Source organism: Alligator sinensis, unplaced genomic scaffold, assembly GCF_000455745.1.
Source record: "Alligator sinensis unplaced genomic scaffold, ASM45574v1 scaffold520_1, whole genome shotgun sequence".
NCBI lineage: Eukaryota > Metazoa > Chordata > Crocodylia > Alligatoridae > Alligator > Alligator sinensis.
In genome coordinates, this window is record NW_005842064.1 from 368,310 (window position 1) to 386,175 (window position 17,866).

Consider the following 17,866-nt stretch of genomic DNA (forward strand, 5'->3'; position numbering starts at 1 on the left):
TGCATGTGTTTCATTAAGTCTTTCTCTCTCTTTTTTAACTCCAGGGGAGCTAAAATATTTTATACAAGAAGTTGTCTGGGATACTCTTAAGCAAGCCCCCTGCCTGCAGCAGCTGCTCCCAGATTGGGTATGTCCTGGGAGCAAACTTGGTACACTTCTTTAGCAGAAGCCAGGCCTACCCACGGTGCTGATTATGTCCTTGGCTTGGTTCTTATTTCTGAAGTGTGCTGTGGTTTTTAGTCACAGAAGGCCTTTGAAAGGAGCTCTCTTCACAGTTAAATTAACAGGTACCTCCAAAGGAGAAACATAGGACTCTTCAACCTGTGATAATTATTCCTCCTTCATCTTCTGATGCCTCCAGGGTGCTGCATGAGTGTGATATAGCTTCCTTCCTGACAGGGCTGAAGACTCATCTCCCAGTGTCCACAGGTGTGAACACTTGTGGCCAAGCTACTTCTAAAGCAACTTGATTTAATGGGTTAAAAAGTTTAATAGAAGATGATCAGATCATAAGAGGCTGCAGAAAAGGGGTGTACTGAAGCAGGGGCTGCACCAATCCTTATGACAAACCTACCTTCCCCCATAAACTGTGCTGAGGGCTTGTTGGCCCAACTTGCTGATGCAGCCTAGTTACTCTTCCTTTAAAAATAAATGTAGGCCTCCAGCTGGAGAAGTCCGTGAAGTAGGTCTCAGCTGCTGGCTGTAGTGGAGAGTTTGGATTTTATAGTAAAGTTTGTTTCTGGTGGTAACCTCAGAGAAAAGGGTGCAGGTGTTGGCAATGATCAGTGGTCTCTATACTTCAAAAATTAGGGGGAATCCCAGTACATCCAACTCCCTATTCCCCAGTAGCAAACTGGACTAGCAGTTAGAGGAAATGTGACTGGAACTAGGTGCAGCTGTGAAAGTGAAAGTGATGTTGAACCTTATCCTGGCTACAGCAATTCTCCAGAAGGCTCCAAGTCAATAGCCTGATGCATGGAAAGGGAAGAGTAAAGAAGGTACTTCCAGCTGCATATCAGAAAACAAAGACTTGATGAAGCCTTTAACCAGTGGTTCTCGGTCTTTTTAGATTCAAGCCCTCCCCCTCTCCACAGAAAGTGCCAGCTCTTAATTTTTGCTCTTTTTGGGGTTACAGTAACACAATAAGAGTAGAACTTGCAAGGACCACAGCTATGGCTTTCTATTTGCAGTCTCTAAGTTTATCTTGTGAATGACATGATGACCCTATGGCACTCTTAAAGGATCTGTGGCTTAATCACTGCCTTAAACAAGCAAGTAGTGGATGCAGTCACTACTTCTGCAGGCAAAGCTGCACCCTCAGGGAAAATCTGGATGATACCATCAGAGTTATAAGATGCTTCATCTGATGGTAAATGGCAACTTCAATTTGTCACATTAACATTAGGGCTGTGCAAAATAGGTCCCATTTGATTTGGATTTGGCCCCAATCAGGGACAGTGATTTGATCAGTTGATTCAGATCACTGTCCCTGATTTGATTCAGCCGAATCTGACAATTTGATGCTAAATCTGGTGAATCAGTGATTTGAGTACATGCACAGCTTTAAAAGCTTTTTCTACGTACCTTGAGGTAGCAACGTGGCTCATGATCACTGTGATGCTGGGGCAGATGGAGCATTCCATAGCAGTGTGGCAGGCTCTCCAGTAAACCTGGAAATAGACTGGAAGTAAGTACTTGTGGGATGCTGCATCTGCCCCAGCACTGCAGTGTCAAGAGCTCCTAGTACCTAGAGGTACGTAGAAAAAACATTTGAAGCTGTATCTACATCTGAATTGCAGAATCTGTTCGAATCAATTCGGATAAATTAAAGGGTCTCCTGATTTGATCTGGATTCAGATTTGGCCACCAGATCAAATCAGGAACTGAAGCTTTACACAGCCCTAATTAGCATGCAGCCAGTTGCTGTTTCTCAAGGTGATGCACTGAGCTTTAAAGGGAACCAGTGGGCTTGATCCACAGAGGGAAAGGCAGGAGCTCCAAGCCATACATTAAGGGCAGGTCTCCACAGTAAAACAAAGGCCTGGGCAACCCTAGCAGCAGAGATACAGCAGCACATGCTTCAGAGCTGGCTAGGGTGAAGCTTAGCACAGCTGTGCTTACCCATGCTGCTATCACAGCTTCATTTCACTTTGCACACTTTTTGCTTCCTGCTAGGCAAAAAGCCCAGCCAGAAAAATCCACTGGCATACAGAGAATGTCAACCAGGTGCTGCTCTCTTAGTGAGCCCCTTCCAGTTAGTGTAACACTATGTCCTTGGTTATGAAGCAAAGTTTAATACCAATCATTTACACTTACTCTGTGCTTTGCAGAAGGGTTCACCTCCATTCTCCTGAAAGAATGGAACTAAGACAAGGGGGCTGGAGCAACAATTCAGTGAAAGGAGGAGAAAAACTGAAGTAGCTGGAGATAAAAATGAAAAAGTATTTCAGGGAAGGGATGCGTCAAGCAGCAGGGCATGGGACTGAGATATGCAGCCTTGCTGTCTGGTATTGAGGGGCACTGAGCATTTTAAAAGCAAACTCTTCACACACCCCCCCCCCACATACCTTCAAACGTGATGGAAGCAGCAAGCCTCCCATTGAAAGCCAGGGAGAGTTGGGAGCTTTGGAAAAATTCTACTTGCAGCTTCCCAACTAGGTTAACACTTCCTCATATCCCTACCCTCTTGTAGCTTATTCTTGGTAGTAACTTTTGGCCTAAGGCCTAGTGGGGGATGGCTGCCAGGCTGGTCTCAAGCCTCTTGTGCTTCTTACACATTTGCTCCCTTTCCAGAGAGAGCTAACAATTAATCACCACCAGAGCAGCAAGACTAAAAATGGTCAATGATAAACAGACTAAGGGGGGAATCAACCACTCCATCTCCTGCCCCAGCCCAAGCCCTCTTGTAGGCAGAAAGTAGCTTTCCTGGCTCTGCCTCTGATGGAAGGTTCCTGTATCCCCTTCACACACAGCATGTCATTTCAATACAAGAACTGGAATTTGTGGGGAAAAGAGCCCTTATCCCCCAGGCACACCCCTTCAGAGAAGAACACAGCAGGTAGCCTTGGGGAACAGAGTGCAAGCATTTGAGGGAGGGGGTGTCCTGAGAAACGGGGCTATACAGACAGTAAGAGAAAGGGACTCGGCTCATGCTGCATGTACAAAAGGAAAGGTGATGAAGGAACAGGGTCCAACCACTGGCCTCCTGCTCTGCTCTTTTACTCACTTCATTTGGTAATACTCTCCTCTTCAGTCCCAAGACCTCAAGCCACTTTCCTGACATTTAGTTGAGACTTGCAATATCCCTGTAACAAGCACATTCCCTTATTTCACAACTGAGGAACCAGGTTAAAATCATACAGGGTACATGGGCAGAGCAAAAGGTAGACCCAGGAGCACTGCACATTAGACACAGGTGCTTTGGAATGTGGTATCCCACACTACATTGAAAGTCAATAAAACAGCAGAACTTTTGAGTATTTCCACAAGCCCATCCTTCCTGCTTCTATTTATCAAAAAATGGAATAATAAAAGAAACACTCCATGAAAGAAAAGAAAGATGGAATGTTACAAGAACTGAATAAATTTTAATAGCTGTATCAAAAAATAGCTTTGGCTAGTGTATGAATATCCACAACCAGTCTTAAGCTATGTTCTTTAGTAAATTTACTGATGTTTGAAATCTAAATTTTTCCATTACCAGCATGTTGGGGAATGTAGGGGAGGTCCCCTTATTCCTGACTTTAATACCAGAAATTAAGCACTTTGAAGTAATCTCATTTACTTGTTACTAGCTGTTTATATTATCTACTTCAGTGAGTAACAGAAGGGCATGCCAGTTTCACTCCTGCTTACAGCACATCCTGTTTTCTATTTCTCCTACCTTAGCAACATTTCATATCTGGGGTTACGCTGTTACATTTAATTGTAAGTCCTAAACCCCATCATCCCACTATTTTAAAACCACTGAATGAGTTTCAAAATTCAACTGTTAACCAAAAATCAGAACTGGGGGGGAGGAGGGGTGGGAAGTGGGGAGAGAAAGGACAGGGGGCAGGGAACTCCATCTGACAGATCTACTAAAAGCAGCAGTTTATTCTACCAAAAGAAAAAAGTGTGACTGGGGGGGAAGAGGGGGGTGTTATGTGCATTTACCTTGAGAGATGGAAAATAGAATGTGGCCTTGGGAAACTGGTTTTGGAAGCTAGCAACTGATAGGAGTTTCCCAAGTTACCTATATCAATGATTCTCAACCAGGGAAGGGAGACCTGGGGTGCCTTGAGATTCTTTCAATGGTGCCCAGGAGGTGCCATGCAATATTAGCACTGTAAAGAGTGCAAACATGATTCACAAGATAAACCTAGAGATTTTAAATAGGCATTCAGTGTTAACAATCAGATCTCTGTGATCTTTGAGTTGTTTACAATAGAAAAATTGCTCTGTAGTCAAAATACAAGTGAAAACTATGAGGTAGCATTTTCTGAGGGGTACCTCGACTCTAAAAAGGTTGAGAACCACAGCCCATTTTCCCCGCAGAAGACTGAAGAGGGGATGGGGGAGTGGTATTATATTGCCCAATACAAAATGTTGTCATGGGAAGAAAAAGAATGATTTCTTTGTGGTTTCAAATTTCTCATAAAGGATACGAAAAAGGGCTAAATGTTAGTACATGGAAGCCAGGTAGAATGAAACCAGTCACATCAGTTCCATTTCATTAGAGAAGCAAAATGGATTTTTAAAGTTCTGGTTTACTAAATGTAACGTATTTAAAAACAGACATCTGGAGAGTTTTTAAGTAAGATCTTTAGCTTCAGTACTTTCTCTTTTTAAAGTTTTAAGGTCTTCTCTACAGCTAACAACATTGGAGGGTTAATTTAAAAAACACTAGACATTAATTGAGAACTTAGGCTGTGAAAGGTAGCTTCAAAATTTGCACCTGGTGCTGAGACACCCGGAAACTGTTAGTGGTTTAATAACCTTTTCCAAAGAGGTGGTTTCCCCTACTGATGTGAAATGCCTAACCAACAGGAGAAACAGAAACAGCCCCTTTCCATCACCTTCACCCCCCAAAACTGCTGTACTTATTTATGTGCAAGTAGTCTCACATATGACTCATCTTTGTAGCCAGTTAGGTCTCTGACCCTACATAGGAGAGGGGAAACCAACCACATACTGGAAAGAGGCAGAGAGCTGCAAAGTCTCTGCGCAGATCACACTGTACCCAAGACACTGCCTGTATTTCATTCTGTAGCAGGCTTTACAATATAAGGGCTTTTCAGCAGAGGATCTCAAAGCTCAAAAGATAACCTTAACCTCTTCAGCCACTCCAAAAGAAGGCTGTGCGGGGACCTTGTGGCGGCATTCAAATTCATAAGGGGGGAGCAACATGAAGTAGGCGACGATCTGTTTACCAGGGCACCCCTGGAACAACAAGGAACGATGGCCATAAGCTACTGCAAAGTAGGTTTAGACTGGACATTAGAAAAGTTCTTCACGGTCAGGGTTGCCAGGATTTGGAATAGGCTCCCAAGGAAGGTGGTGCTCGCCCCATCCTTGGGGGTCTTCAAGAGGAGACTGGACAGACACCTAGCTGGGATCATAATCCCAGGTTTGGTGATCCTTTTCTTACCTGCCAGGGGCAGGGGGTCCAACTAGATGGCCCACTGAGGTCCCTTCTGACCCTAGAATCTAAGACCTGAGATTGACAGAAATTAATTCCCTAGTTCTTATGTTAAGAGGTCCAGAGAGAGACAGATTCTCAAGGTCATAGAGCAAATTAAAAAGAGCTGGGGTTCCACCCGAGTCTCTTACCTTAGAAACCTGAGAGTTTCAACCAGTCACAATGGTCCTTCTTGTTTTCTGCCGATTCCCAGGAGAGCACAGCACCAGGACGGGCTCAATGCTATTCAGTCTGTTTCCCCATGGGTTGTATCTTACAATTCCAGGTCGTGCCTGTGCAATTTGGAAGATCTCCCCCATCCCCCCACCCAGCTTGCCCGTCTGGCAGGCCACAGACAAGCAAGGAGCGGTCCTCCTGCCTCTAACACCAGTACAATTGCAAAGCAGCATGACCGAGATGAAAATTAGTCTGACAGACCCATTTGCTTCTGGGCTCCCTGCCCGAGGCTGTCAAAGTCTTGCTTTCAGCAGCCAGGCCATGGCTTCTGTAAGTAGAGACAAGAGGTGGAGAGAAGGGGCTCAAACAGCTACCCACCTTAGCGGCTGTTGCTTTCAAATCACTGCAAGCAGTGTCAGAGGCCTCGGGCTGCCTGCCAGTCAATAATCAGGTAAAGCAGAGCTGGTTCTTTCCAGAAGCAGGAAGTATTTAGCCCCCAATAATGCCACTTCTAGGATCACAACAAGAGCTGTGCTTTTAACGAGTGCCAGGCTGTTCCCTTATTATTCTGCAGTGAGGTCAGACAGCTCAACGTGAACAGTCTCATTAAGCACCTGACAACAGAGGGCAGACTCACTTTCCCCAGCCACGTCAAATTAGAAGCTACAGCTAGAGGCTACCAAGGAAACCACTGCCACTCCCATGAAAGGGTCCATCAGAGCTCTACTGCTAAATGAGGCCCATAAGCAGCAAGGGGGCCAACCTGCTACCAGGAGCAGCGGGGCTCCATTTGATACAGACCAGGGAACAGTAAGGCTGCATCTCCAAGGCCCACTGCAATGCTGAACGATTATCTGCTCAGATGGGGAAACTGAGGCAAACTGTGAAACACCTTGCTTGAGTTCAAGATGTCAGTCAGTTGCAAAGCCAGACACTGAACCCAGATCAACTACTGGTCCTTCCCTGCTTCAGTCGGAGTCTAAATTGTTAACCTTATCAGGAGACAAGGGTTCAAAAGAGGATGGAGCTAGACTGTTCTCAGTGGTGACAGACAACAGCACAAGGAGCAACCGTCTCAAGTTGCAGCAAGGGAAGTTTAGGTTAGATATTGGGAAGAATTTTCTCACTAGGGAGGTAGTAAAACACTGGAACAGGTTAGCCAGAGAAGTTAAAAATCTCCAAGGATGGAGAGTTCACAAGACCCAACTGGACAAAGCCTTGGCTAGGATGACTCAATTGGCATGGTCCTGCTTTGAGCTGGGGGTTGGACTAGATGGCCTCCTGAGGTCCCGGTACAACCCTAATTTTATATGATTCTATGAGTCTGGTTCTGCTATCCCTGGTTCCAGCAACACTAAAACCGCTTCAACTACCTGCTGTGATTTATACCACCAGAACCTCCCCAAGGAATCTCAGCCTTATTATGTTCAATTAAGTGGACATAACACCTTCCATCTTAAGCAATTAATACAGATTTAATGGAGGTCTCTGCTTGCTGCCGGGGCAGCAGAAGACATTTCATTGTATCACTGGGTATAGACTGCACTTTTATGTATAATCTGGATTTTGATTGACCGCAAAATTTTGTTTTACTCAAGGGTTCTGTTTAGCCAACCCCGACTGCTCCAGTGATCAATATCTTGGAAATTAACTAGTTCTTTCTGCACTAACCTGCATCAACTTCAACACTCTTATGCAGCCCCATGGATGGGAAGTGAGCTTTAGCTGCAGAAAGAGTGAAACAGTTTTCTAAGTTGCTAAGGCTTCAAAACATGCAGCAGCACTTTTACTATTCTCCAACAGTGTAGCAAATGGCTGAATCAAAACAGCTGAAATTAACTAGACATTGTATGGGGCACTATGCTTGATATTTATTTGAGCTTTTTTGGTGTGGGGGTGGAGGAGTTAGTAGAGAAGTTTGTTTCAGTCACTCATAATAGGCCAGGCCTTAGTTAGGGGCCATTTTGTTATACCATGAATGCAAGGCACATTGAAAGCAGTGAGACTTCAAATGCTTATAATGTGTTCCAAAATATACTTAAAGAGACAAAGGAACTTAAAAACCTACTCTGTGCAACATGGGAAACTGAACTCAGCCTGTTCCAGTGACCTGGTATTGTCAACAAGCAAAGTGACCCCGCCAGATTATTGTATCGAAGTGTTAAGTGACGCAACCATTGTAAATAGTGATGTGGTGGCGGAGTGTATCAGCAATTTGACCCAACATGCGAGCGATGCGTGATCAGGGCGTGATCACCTGTGGTCTAGCCAATCAAAGACCACCTAATGGGCATGGCTGGCTGGCCAGCATGTCCATGGGTTCCAGAATGTACCATCAGGGGAGCTTCGTGATTGGCCGAAAAAGTTATATAGGGGACCGCACGCCTCGGTGCGTGGTCCCCAGGCTCTGACTCTCAAGGCAGATTGATCACCCGTCTTGGGGCCTGGCCAGACCCCTAGGTCTATAGCAGAAGCTGCTCCGGTCGCTCCAAGCATTATAGTTTACTGCATCGCTAAATCCGGAACGCACTGTACTTTGTCCCAACCAGACATCGTACTTGTATACTGCAGTCTCTACCCGCCACCTATCACTTATCCCTTGTTGCTGTATATAGTTCATCGCCTCCAAGTTATATCACCCTTCAAGTTGTGTCGACAGTTCTGTAAGTAAATATCAAGTTTTATTTCAAACCCCATTGTCTGTGGTGCTTATCTCATCTCCCTCTCGCACTTGGCATCCCCGAGCGTGTCTGGGTTGGTGTCACCACCCGGTGCCCCACTCAACACGCAACTGCGGCCGTTTCCCAAGGACCATCTGGGAATCGTGGCCCACAGGTATCTGATCTCAGGCAAAAGGGAGGCAAAGAGTGGGAAAGAGAGAGAAAGTGAGAATTCACATCTCACACACTTCTCAAGCAGGGGTAAGGGCCATGAGGGCAAACTACATCTAATTACACTAGTTGCTGGCTACTGATTGCCCTCTCCCCCTCCCTGCTGCCCCAGCTAAAAAAAGAAAGGGTCTCCAGGTACCAATCTTGCCTGTGAAAAAAAGATGACTCAGTAGCTACTAGACACTAACCTCTAAGACACTTGCCGTCTTCAGATGGAAAGCCAAGTAAATAAGAACTTGCTGAATGTCTGCTGCAAAGTTTCTGCCGCTGTGGTCACCTAGCTCAGAGAAAGGATTACAAGCCCAAGTGGTACCAGTAATTTAGGCCTGTCCACAGTAGGTTGCTGAAACATTCTGCCTTCCTCTCCATAAACTGCTCTATACTTTATGATGGGCTCACGTACAACAGCAGAAGAGTGCTCCCCTTGTTGAGAGAGAGAGAGAAATAATCAGGATTATAAATCTAAAGTTTTATTGAGACAAAAAAAACTGACAGAGCTTGGTATGAAGTTAAAATCCAAACACTTACTTTACATTTAAACAACGTTTTCACAGAAACCTAAACACATGCTTTAAAAAAAGGTTTGTACAATGCAAGTCTAGATACATACCACCCTACAAGGAGGTGCCCAGAGTCTGTCAGGCCTCTCACAACTCCAGACATTTAAATATTTCGAGGTTTGGGAGTTTTTTTTCTTTCATTTTTTTTTTTAATAAATCTGTTTGATTAAAAAAAGTTCAGCAGAGGATCAGGGCAACACACCTGGCTCCAGGGCCAACGCTTAGGCTTTTAAAACAATCGTTTGCTACGGGAGAATTTGGAATCCATTTAAGCTTGTGCTGTCGTTGATTTCATCTCCCTCCTATGTTAATGAATGGGATTAAAATTGGAGGGGGAGAAAAAAAAATATGTACAAAGAGGAGGATCCCGATGCTGCTGGCTGGACACGAACACGCTGCGTTTAAAAAGAAAGTCAACAAGAAATTGGAAGCATCTCTCCCCCCCCAATTTTGAAAAATAGCACCTTTAACAGAAACAAGGGCAGACAAGCATTTAAGGGGTCAATAGCCGCTCCCACCCCATACCCTGCCCACCCACTTCCATGTCAAACACCCTGGCAGTTCTGTTTGAAGACAATTCATAAAGCCCTAACTCCCTACCGCCCACCACCCTTACCCCTCCACACACAAAAATCGCTCTAGGCATTTGAGAAACTTGGCTCTAGAGTTTTGGACATTCACAGCTTCAGTCTCATGTCAGTGTCCCTGGCCCCCTAGTTCTGTTACCAATACTTGGGGTTTTTTGTGAAGAAAAAGGTTGTTTTCTTCTTTAAAAAAAGAGAAAAGAAAAGAAAAAAAAAAAAAAAAAAAAAAAAAGATGCTGGACATGGATCTGGAACACTGTCACCATCTCCCCCTGCCCACCCCACCCCAGATTAAACAAAAGACCCATTTCCCCTCCCCCACCCCAAAATGATACACCAGTAAATAGTAAAAAGAAAAATAAAACTACACACATGCTACGCCATAAAAATGCAGAGTTAACACTATTGGGAAGAAGGCTGTGGGTTGCCGAGATGGTCTTTGAAGAACAAGCAGTATCCATCTGCTCTCCCTTTTCCCCAGCCCACCCATCACCAGTGAGAGTCCTTCATGGAAGGGGCGATTTTTTTTGTGTGTGTTTGTCTTTGCTTCCTTTCCAGCAAGCCCCAGAATGAACAGCTTTAAAATTCCCCCCCTCCCCCCACCCCATGTTTGGGCTGGTTTGAAACTATCTGCAGCATGGAGCTGAATAGAGCACTTGGGCAACTGCAGGGCACAGAAACCATACTGTCTCTTCAAAGGGCATCTTCTCAAGCCACCTCCACGCACGCTCCCAACCAAGCAGAGCTGCGCACTCACTTGCGCTCAAACCCACAGTCTGATCTTTACATAAAAACTGGCCAGAGCGGGTGCCAGGGAGTTAGTTCTTATCTTCCTTCTTGTCATCATCCTCAGAGGGGTAGGAGTGCCATGTAAGCCGCTCCTCGTAAAACGAAATGACCACCTGGGGGCACTTGATGTTGGCTTCCTTTGCAGGAACCAGGTCAGCTTCATCAGAGTTCTTCCTATCAGTGCAAGACAGAAGTGCAGTTAGCAGGGAAGGAAGGGGACACAGATGACTGATAACTCAAGAGGCAGTAGGTAAGGCAAGGGATCCTTTAGCCAGCTTGCCAAGTGACTGCAGAGCAGGAAGATGGCCCACAGGACTGGGTTCCTCAACTGTTGGTTCTGTACCCAGCCCACAAAATGAGGGAAAAACCACACCCCTGCCCCCTTCTAGTGTGCAGGTTTCAAGACAAAGCATGGTAAACAGCTCTCACATCTGGGGCCAATTCTGATTTGACCAGCAGCTAAGCCCTGTTCCATCACAGCCAAAAGAGGGGAAGCTGTCCATTGCATTTCTATTTCAGATGCAGCAAAAGCCTTCTGAGCACAAGGCCAGCAATATCAACCAATGCATTGTGCCGCCTATTGCAGAGACAAAGACAACCCCAAAGGTCCTCCCTGTTCATTTCAAATCCACATTCACTCCAGCACGAGTCATAACAGGTGGCAGTGCCCCGACAGAGATTTCATGCCAGGTAGCATGCAGCTTCCCCTCTCTCCCCCCATGCACAGAAACATGCTCACCACTTCATCAGGAACATGAGCTCCCCGCTGGAATCTGTGGCACCAATGATCCGCTCAGGTTCAAATCCCCGGGCAAAGCCTCGCGGTTTCTCCAACTGAAAAAGTCCAAGAGGGAGAATTTTATTTGTGCCACATCCTGTGCCATCCTACTCAAGGACGACTATCATTCAAAGAAGAGAAAGCTGGGGGGGTGGGGCGCGCGCGGCGGAAATTTGACCACTTTTTCCACACACATATGCAAGCAGAGCCCCTCTGGGTAGCATCTATCAACTCACTGGAGCCACACACACTAGTGTTCTCTGTCCCATCCCCACCCACCCCCTCAGGAAATAAGAACTGATCTCTTCCCCCTACAAGGACCGGGCAATTCAATTTTTGCTAAGTGAAGGATATTAAAACACTCACAGACTTTAACAACTGTTCTGTGCGGTTGGTGGATATTACTCCCAGTTCACAAAGGGAAACAAACTTGGCTAGGGCCCAAGAGGCCAGGAGCAGGTCTGTGAGGGGCCTGGCTCTATCTCTGCTTTACCTGTTAAGACTGCAGCAAGAGGTTTGGAGGATTACCCCTGCCCTGCCTCACCTCCTCCTTCTTCTTCTTTGGTTTGCTCTCCTCCCCCTTGTCCTCCGTGTCTGACTCAGCCTTGCGTTTGCTCCCCTCCGATTTCTCACTCTCGTGTGCTGTCTTCTGGGATTGGAGGAACTCTGCAATGAGGTCAGGGCAGTCGAGGTTCTCCTCTGGCTCCCATGTGTTATCCTCGCTGAAATAAAGTGATAGCTTGGAGTCACTTTGAGAGCCTCCCAGTCACGGCAGGGGGATAGGCAGTAGAGGAGGGACAAGCAATGCCACTAAGGTTCTACCAGGGATTACCCTCTGGCTGTATTTGGTATCATGAAACAGGCCTGGGTACCTATCTGGGAGGCAGAGAAGAGAGGGGAGGCTGCATCTCTCACACACAGGTAGCTGTTTCTGCTTTCCCTTCTAAACCCATCCACTTTACAGTCACAACCTGGCACCTGCCTTTCTGGGAGAAGATAAAGCCTGTAAGGCAATAATGTCAAGTCCCCATTTTTATTAGACTGGATTAATTGCCCAGATCCGAGTGCACCCAGAGGCTGAGGACTGCCAGAGCCTGTGGACAGCCCACCCCAGTTTCCTCAAGGGGGAAGTTTCTGACTCCAGCTCAGCCAGCTGGGTACTCTCTTGTGCACTTACATGAATCCTATTACTACAATATCTAAGCACCTCTCAGCCTTCAGTGTGTTTCTCCTCATTCTCTCCTAAGTGATGGCTGGACTGTAAGCCTTGCCATACAGAGGAAGAACTTAGGCAGAAAGAGCTTAAATGCCTTGTCTAAGGTCACACAGGGAGTCTGGGGGACTTGAAGCCAGGTCTCTCAAGTGCAAGACACTAGCCACAGCACCTCCACATAACCTTTGGTACCTGTACTGAGCAGGTGGGGATGTATTATGTCCACTTACTCTGAGAAGCCTTTCCACTTCAGCAGATACTCCACTTTGCCTTTCACCACCCGCCGATCCAGAACCTTCTCTACCACATACTCCTCCTCCTCTTCCTCTAAGACTTCTTCCACTTTCTTCTTGTTCTGCTTTTTTCCCATTGTGCTGGCCAGCTTTTCAGCTTACGGGCGACGCTGCTAAAGTTGGGAGGAAGACACACACAGACGCACATCAGGGTGGGGTATGACTCCCCCAGGAAGCAAGAGAAACCATGCTACAAGGAGTCAAAGCACAAGGCAGCAATGCTGGCTTTTGAAAGAGAACAAGGCACATACACAAAGCAGCGAAGAGGTGGCAAGAGCGTGGCAGAACAGTCCTGGCTCACTGTAGGGCAGAGAATTCAATTAAACAAATGCATGCAGATCCAGCCTCCCATATGTACAGGACTGGCTATGGCCTCTTCCTCATCAAATTCAAGCTCCTCAAAGCTATGCTCAACTTCTCCTCCCCCCACCCCCTAATTGCCATATACCCTTTTCCAAGCCCTGGACCTCACTCCTCCCATGGTATTGGTCATTACATCAGCCCCTATTCATGAGGCGCTGTTCAAGCCCTTCTGCTCAGTCTCATCTGTTCTCCTGAAAAAGCCCCCATAATCAGACCTATCCAACTCCATTCTCACTCCCAGACTTCTCCTTTCCCAAATGGATCCTACCATACCTTGCCTCATTTGATTCTATTATCGAGGTATCAAGCTGGGCTTCACATCCTTGGGAGTCTGTGGGCACCTTATCAACATTAACAGATTTCCCTTCTGAACGCCACCTCTCAGGCAGGTAAATAAATATCCCCATTGTGCTAGTGAGGAAATTAGTCAAAGACTGAGTTGCCCTAGGTTACACGAAGGGTCTGTTGCAGAGCTAAGAATATCTGGGTACCAGCCCAATGCCTTACTCACACAACCAGCCTTCTTCCACACAGCTTTTATAGGCACCGGTCTGTCTGCGAGACAAGAGATTTGCACCAAATGAGACATCAGTTCACTGAACGTTTGTGAATATGGCTGAAGAACCCAATTCTTAAATGACGCTCTCTTCTGCACTTATCACGTGTGAAGTGCACATCAAACAGTCCTGAATGTGAAGCAGGGATCTTCCAGAGGTTCTCTTTCCTCAGCATGTTGGGCATTTCATTAGTCAAAAACCTTCATTTTATGCTTAATACACTACTTCCAAGCATTTTGATCAACAAAATTCCCCAGTCATTTGGCTCCAATGTTTGCTGCCTTCATCTCTCTCTTGCAAACATCTTTGAAATGGAGATAAGGATGCCCACATGATTTTCTTTCCTGTAAAGAGGTCTCCATACAAGAGATCCTTAGGTACAGGACCATCGTCCATTTTCTGCATGTGGCCAAGCCATCAAAGTCATCACTAAGACGATGGATGCCCAGAATGTTGGCACATTCCAAGACTTCAGCATGGGAAACTTTGTCCTGGCAGGACATTCCTAGAACGTGGTGAAGGCAACATAAGTGGAAGCTCTTGAGGCACTTTTCTTGAGTAGAGTATGTGGCCCCGGATTTGGTGCCATACAAAAGGGTATGGATGATGCAAGCATGATATACTTTGACCTTGGTCTTAACAGTCAGTTTGCTGTTGTTCCACATTCATTTGCTTAGCATGCTCCTGACACCTGATGCTCTGCCAAATGAGTATTCAGCTCAGCCTCAAGTAACAGGCCGTTGGTAACAATGGAGCCAAAGTCTATAAATTTACTTATAATATCCAATATGTTTTCACCTACTGTGATCACTGGTGGTGCATCAATGTTCTGATTTTGAAGTTTGGTCCACTCAACTACTTAGTGCAAGTCAAGCCCTTGCTCACATTACACTGATTTCTCCTCTGCAGTAACAAGTCAGATGCGCTGATAAGCAACTGCCCTCTTCGTCCGTCCGTCCGTCCGTCCCCGATCTATCCACACCTTCCCCAAGCTACCTTTCTACCTCACCAGGCACAAGGCATCATTTACCCTCACTAGCCGATTAAGTTAAATGCAAAAGGTCTTGGGTGTTTTTAGCTCAACAAGAAGCAGTGCAGACAGCCTGGGGTTCAGCATTTCCCTCTATAACTGTTTACTGTGGCCTTAGGTTAGTCATTTGGACATAGCTTCCTTATCAGCAAAGAGCTGGAAGGAAGCCAATACTCTGATTTGGGGATGTAGGTTGTAGTCATGTTGGTCTAAGGACATAGGTAGACAAGGTTCTTTGGGTGAATCTGGTATCTTTTATTAGACCAACTTAAATAATTGGAAAAAACCATTTTTTAGCAAGCTTTCAGGTTTAAAAACCCTTAGTCAGGCTGAGGAAGTCTTTGCAGTTGGTGTGTGCTCTTCCACACACTGGTTTTGCTTTGCATTTCCTAGGCACAAGGCATATAGTCAAGCATTAGGGACCAACCCTGTAACAAGCCAAGCTTCCTTCCCGCCTCCCCCAGCTAAAACAGTACAGCTATAGGGAGCATGAGGGCAGCACCAACAGGCCCAGCCCCCATTGACTCTCTTTGCTGCACAAGGTATAGCAGCTCACAACAGGAGTCTCCCCTCCACCATTCACAGGAATTGCAGGGGACCCTCGCACACAGATTACAATCAGCATCTGCGCTGGAAAAGACCCCATGCAAAAAACCCAGCATTATAGGTAACAATGTCACCTGCATGTTCTGAGCTGTCACTTGCACACAAATTCTGTCATAGCACTAGGGCAGAGATGCACCACAGGCTGGGGAAGATCTGGCAGATGAAAAATCTAACAAGACTGTAAGGCAGGATCAGGTAAGCAAATGTTCCGGGGCGGGGACGACGACGACCACGACACGACACGACCACAACATGGGGAAGGGTTTTTACAGAGGGCCCTATGCTGTTCATTTGTACAAAATGTTCGGACATGACTGGCAGTTTTGTAATCATGCCCAAGAAAGCTGGATGGATGCACCCAACATAAGGGGGAAAAGGCCTGACTTTTAGGACCTGCACTGATAGGGAAGAAGTTCAGGCAGACAAAGCCATCAGTCCCTTGGTCAGTAATACAATATGCTACACACAGTATCCAAATGTAGAAGATCAGTGTTATTTACCCACACTTAACAGACAGAAAGGAGAGGCATGTAGGGGTGAAGTAATGAGGTTATGGCACAATGGAAACAAACAGAGCTGGGAAGAATACAGAGCTGGGAAGCTAGGATCTCCAGCTTCCATCAGGACATATTCTGTCCTGATGAACTGCCTGCTGTGCAGCTGCCCACAAAGCTACTGCAGCTTGAAAGCCAAAAACGTGTTTTCTCATCAGACCTGACAAAACAAGATTTGCCAAGCAAATGGCTGGTGACAAGTCTGACCCACTCGTGAGTCAAGAGATTTAGCTTTTACAGCAAATGTTATTTTAAGTCCTGTACAAGACTCTTTAACCATCAAGTTATGATTTGGAGTTAGCTTGAAAAGTCTAAACAAACTTGAAATCTGTTGAGGTCTTGGGACATCTGTCTTCATTGAGGGATAGGATGTTGTAGCCAAGACAGTACAGAAGCCATGCAAGAAGGAAAAGTTTTTACACTTCACTGAGGGAGGTGTTTCAGTAACTAAAACTACAGTCTCTTGAACCTTGGGGTATAGAGTGATGAAGAGAGAATGAGGCAGTACTAAGCTGGGCAGCTGCCACTGAATTGACATCCTCTGAAGTGGGCTACACAGGTGTAGCCCACACAGGACTTGTTATGGACCTTGCAGCAGCTTCAACTTGCCAAAGGTGCCTCAGGTTAAGAGACATTTTACTGGGAGCTGCAGTCAGTGGCAGATCAGGACAAGGTGGTCTACAGCACACCAGAAACTACTTTTTGGTCTTATTTACCTCTTTGATCTCCCTGATTCCTCTCTCTTTAGAGGTTTCCAAGTACAGCAAAGGGGCTTGTAAAACAAGGCAAGAGTGTACTCAGGTTGCATTAATAGAAGTGCCACCTGCAAGCAAGAAGTGATTTTTCCACTCTACAGGCAACCCCTGCTTAATGCTGTTTTGCTTAGTGCTATTTGGCTACAACGCTCATTTTAAATTGATCCCTGATTTCGCTTAACACTCAGCAAGCTTCATTATAACCCTCACGGTCACCATCTTGGGTCATTAAAAACACTTGCATTCCCCATCTGAGGTCGTCAAATATTTTCGTTTTGCTTAATGCGCGTTTCGTTTAATGTTCGGCTAAACAGGGGTTGCCTGTATTCAGAACTGATGACATCACACCCGGAGTTGTGTCCAGTTTTAGGCCCTAAACTTCAAGGAAGATGTGGGCAGATTGGAAAAAGTCCAGCAGAGTAACAAAAAATCACCTAGGAAGCATGATTTATGCAGAAAGAACTGGAAGAACTAGGGTTATTTAGTCTGGAGAAGAGAAGACTGAGGGGGGATTTGATACCAGTGATAGCCTTTTTTCTGTGGCTGTGGAGGACAGGACTAGGAACAATGGCCTCAAGGTGCTGCAGAGGAAATTTTGGTTGGAGATCAGAAAGAACTTTTTAACTAAACACTGGAACAGACTACCCAGACATGTTGAAAATTTCCAGGGATGGAGATTCCACAAGAGGAGGTCAGACAGACAGGGACGGTTTAGCAAAGGATGATCCTGCCTTGAGCAGGGAGCTGGACTAGAAGACTTCATGAGGTCCCTTCCAGCCCTATTTTCCTGTGATCTTAATTCAGGGTCTTGGTAAAAGGAAAGGGGAAAGCAGCAACTGCTAAAGGAAGAACTTTACTCACATGTATTTAAATCTTTGACCCTGAGAGTGCATCTCTTAAACTCAGCTCTGCAGAAAAGTCACACCAGTTGCTCTGTTCTGGACCCTCCAGCCAGTGCCATACCTTCTGCTGTTTCTGCTGCAGCAAACCAAACAGGGTTTGTTGGAAGACAGAGGTCAAACCCAGATTACCTGCAGTCCTCCCTAGACAGAGACAT

At 45.9% G+C, this 17,866-nt stretch overlaps 1 protein-coding gene across 1 annotated transcript; it reads right to left on the reverse strand.

Annotated features, from left to right (window-relative positions):
• Positions 1-9,181: 9,181 nt before the first annotated feature.
• On the reverse strand, positions 9,182-17,866 carry CBX1 (chromobox 1). Its single transcript, XM_006023278.3, has 5 exons — positions 17,671-17,866; positions 12,882-13,057; positions 11,983-12,160; positions 11,400-11,494; positions 9,182-10,834 (listed from the first exon to the last, which is right to left on the reverse strand). Exons 2-5 carry the CDS (start codon positions 13,019-13,021, stop codon positions 10,690-10,692), a joined length of 558 nt encoding a protein of 185 aa, XP_006023340.1. The 5' UTR covers positions 13,022-13,057; positions 17,671-17,866; the 3' UTR covers positions 9,182-10,689.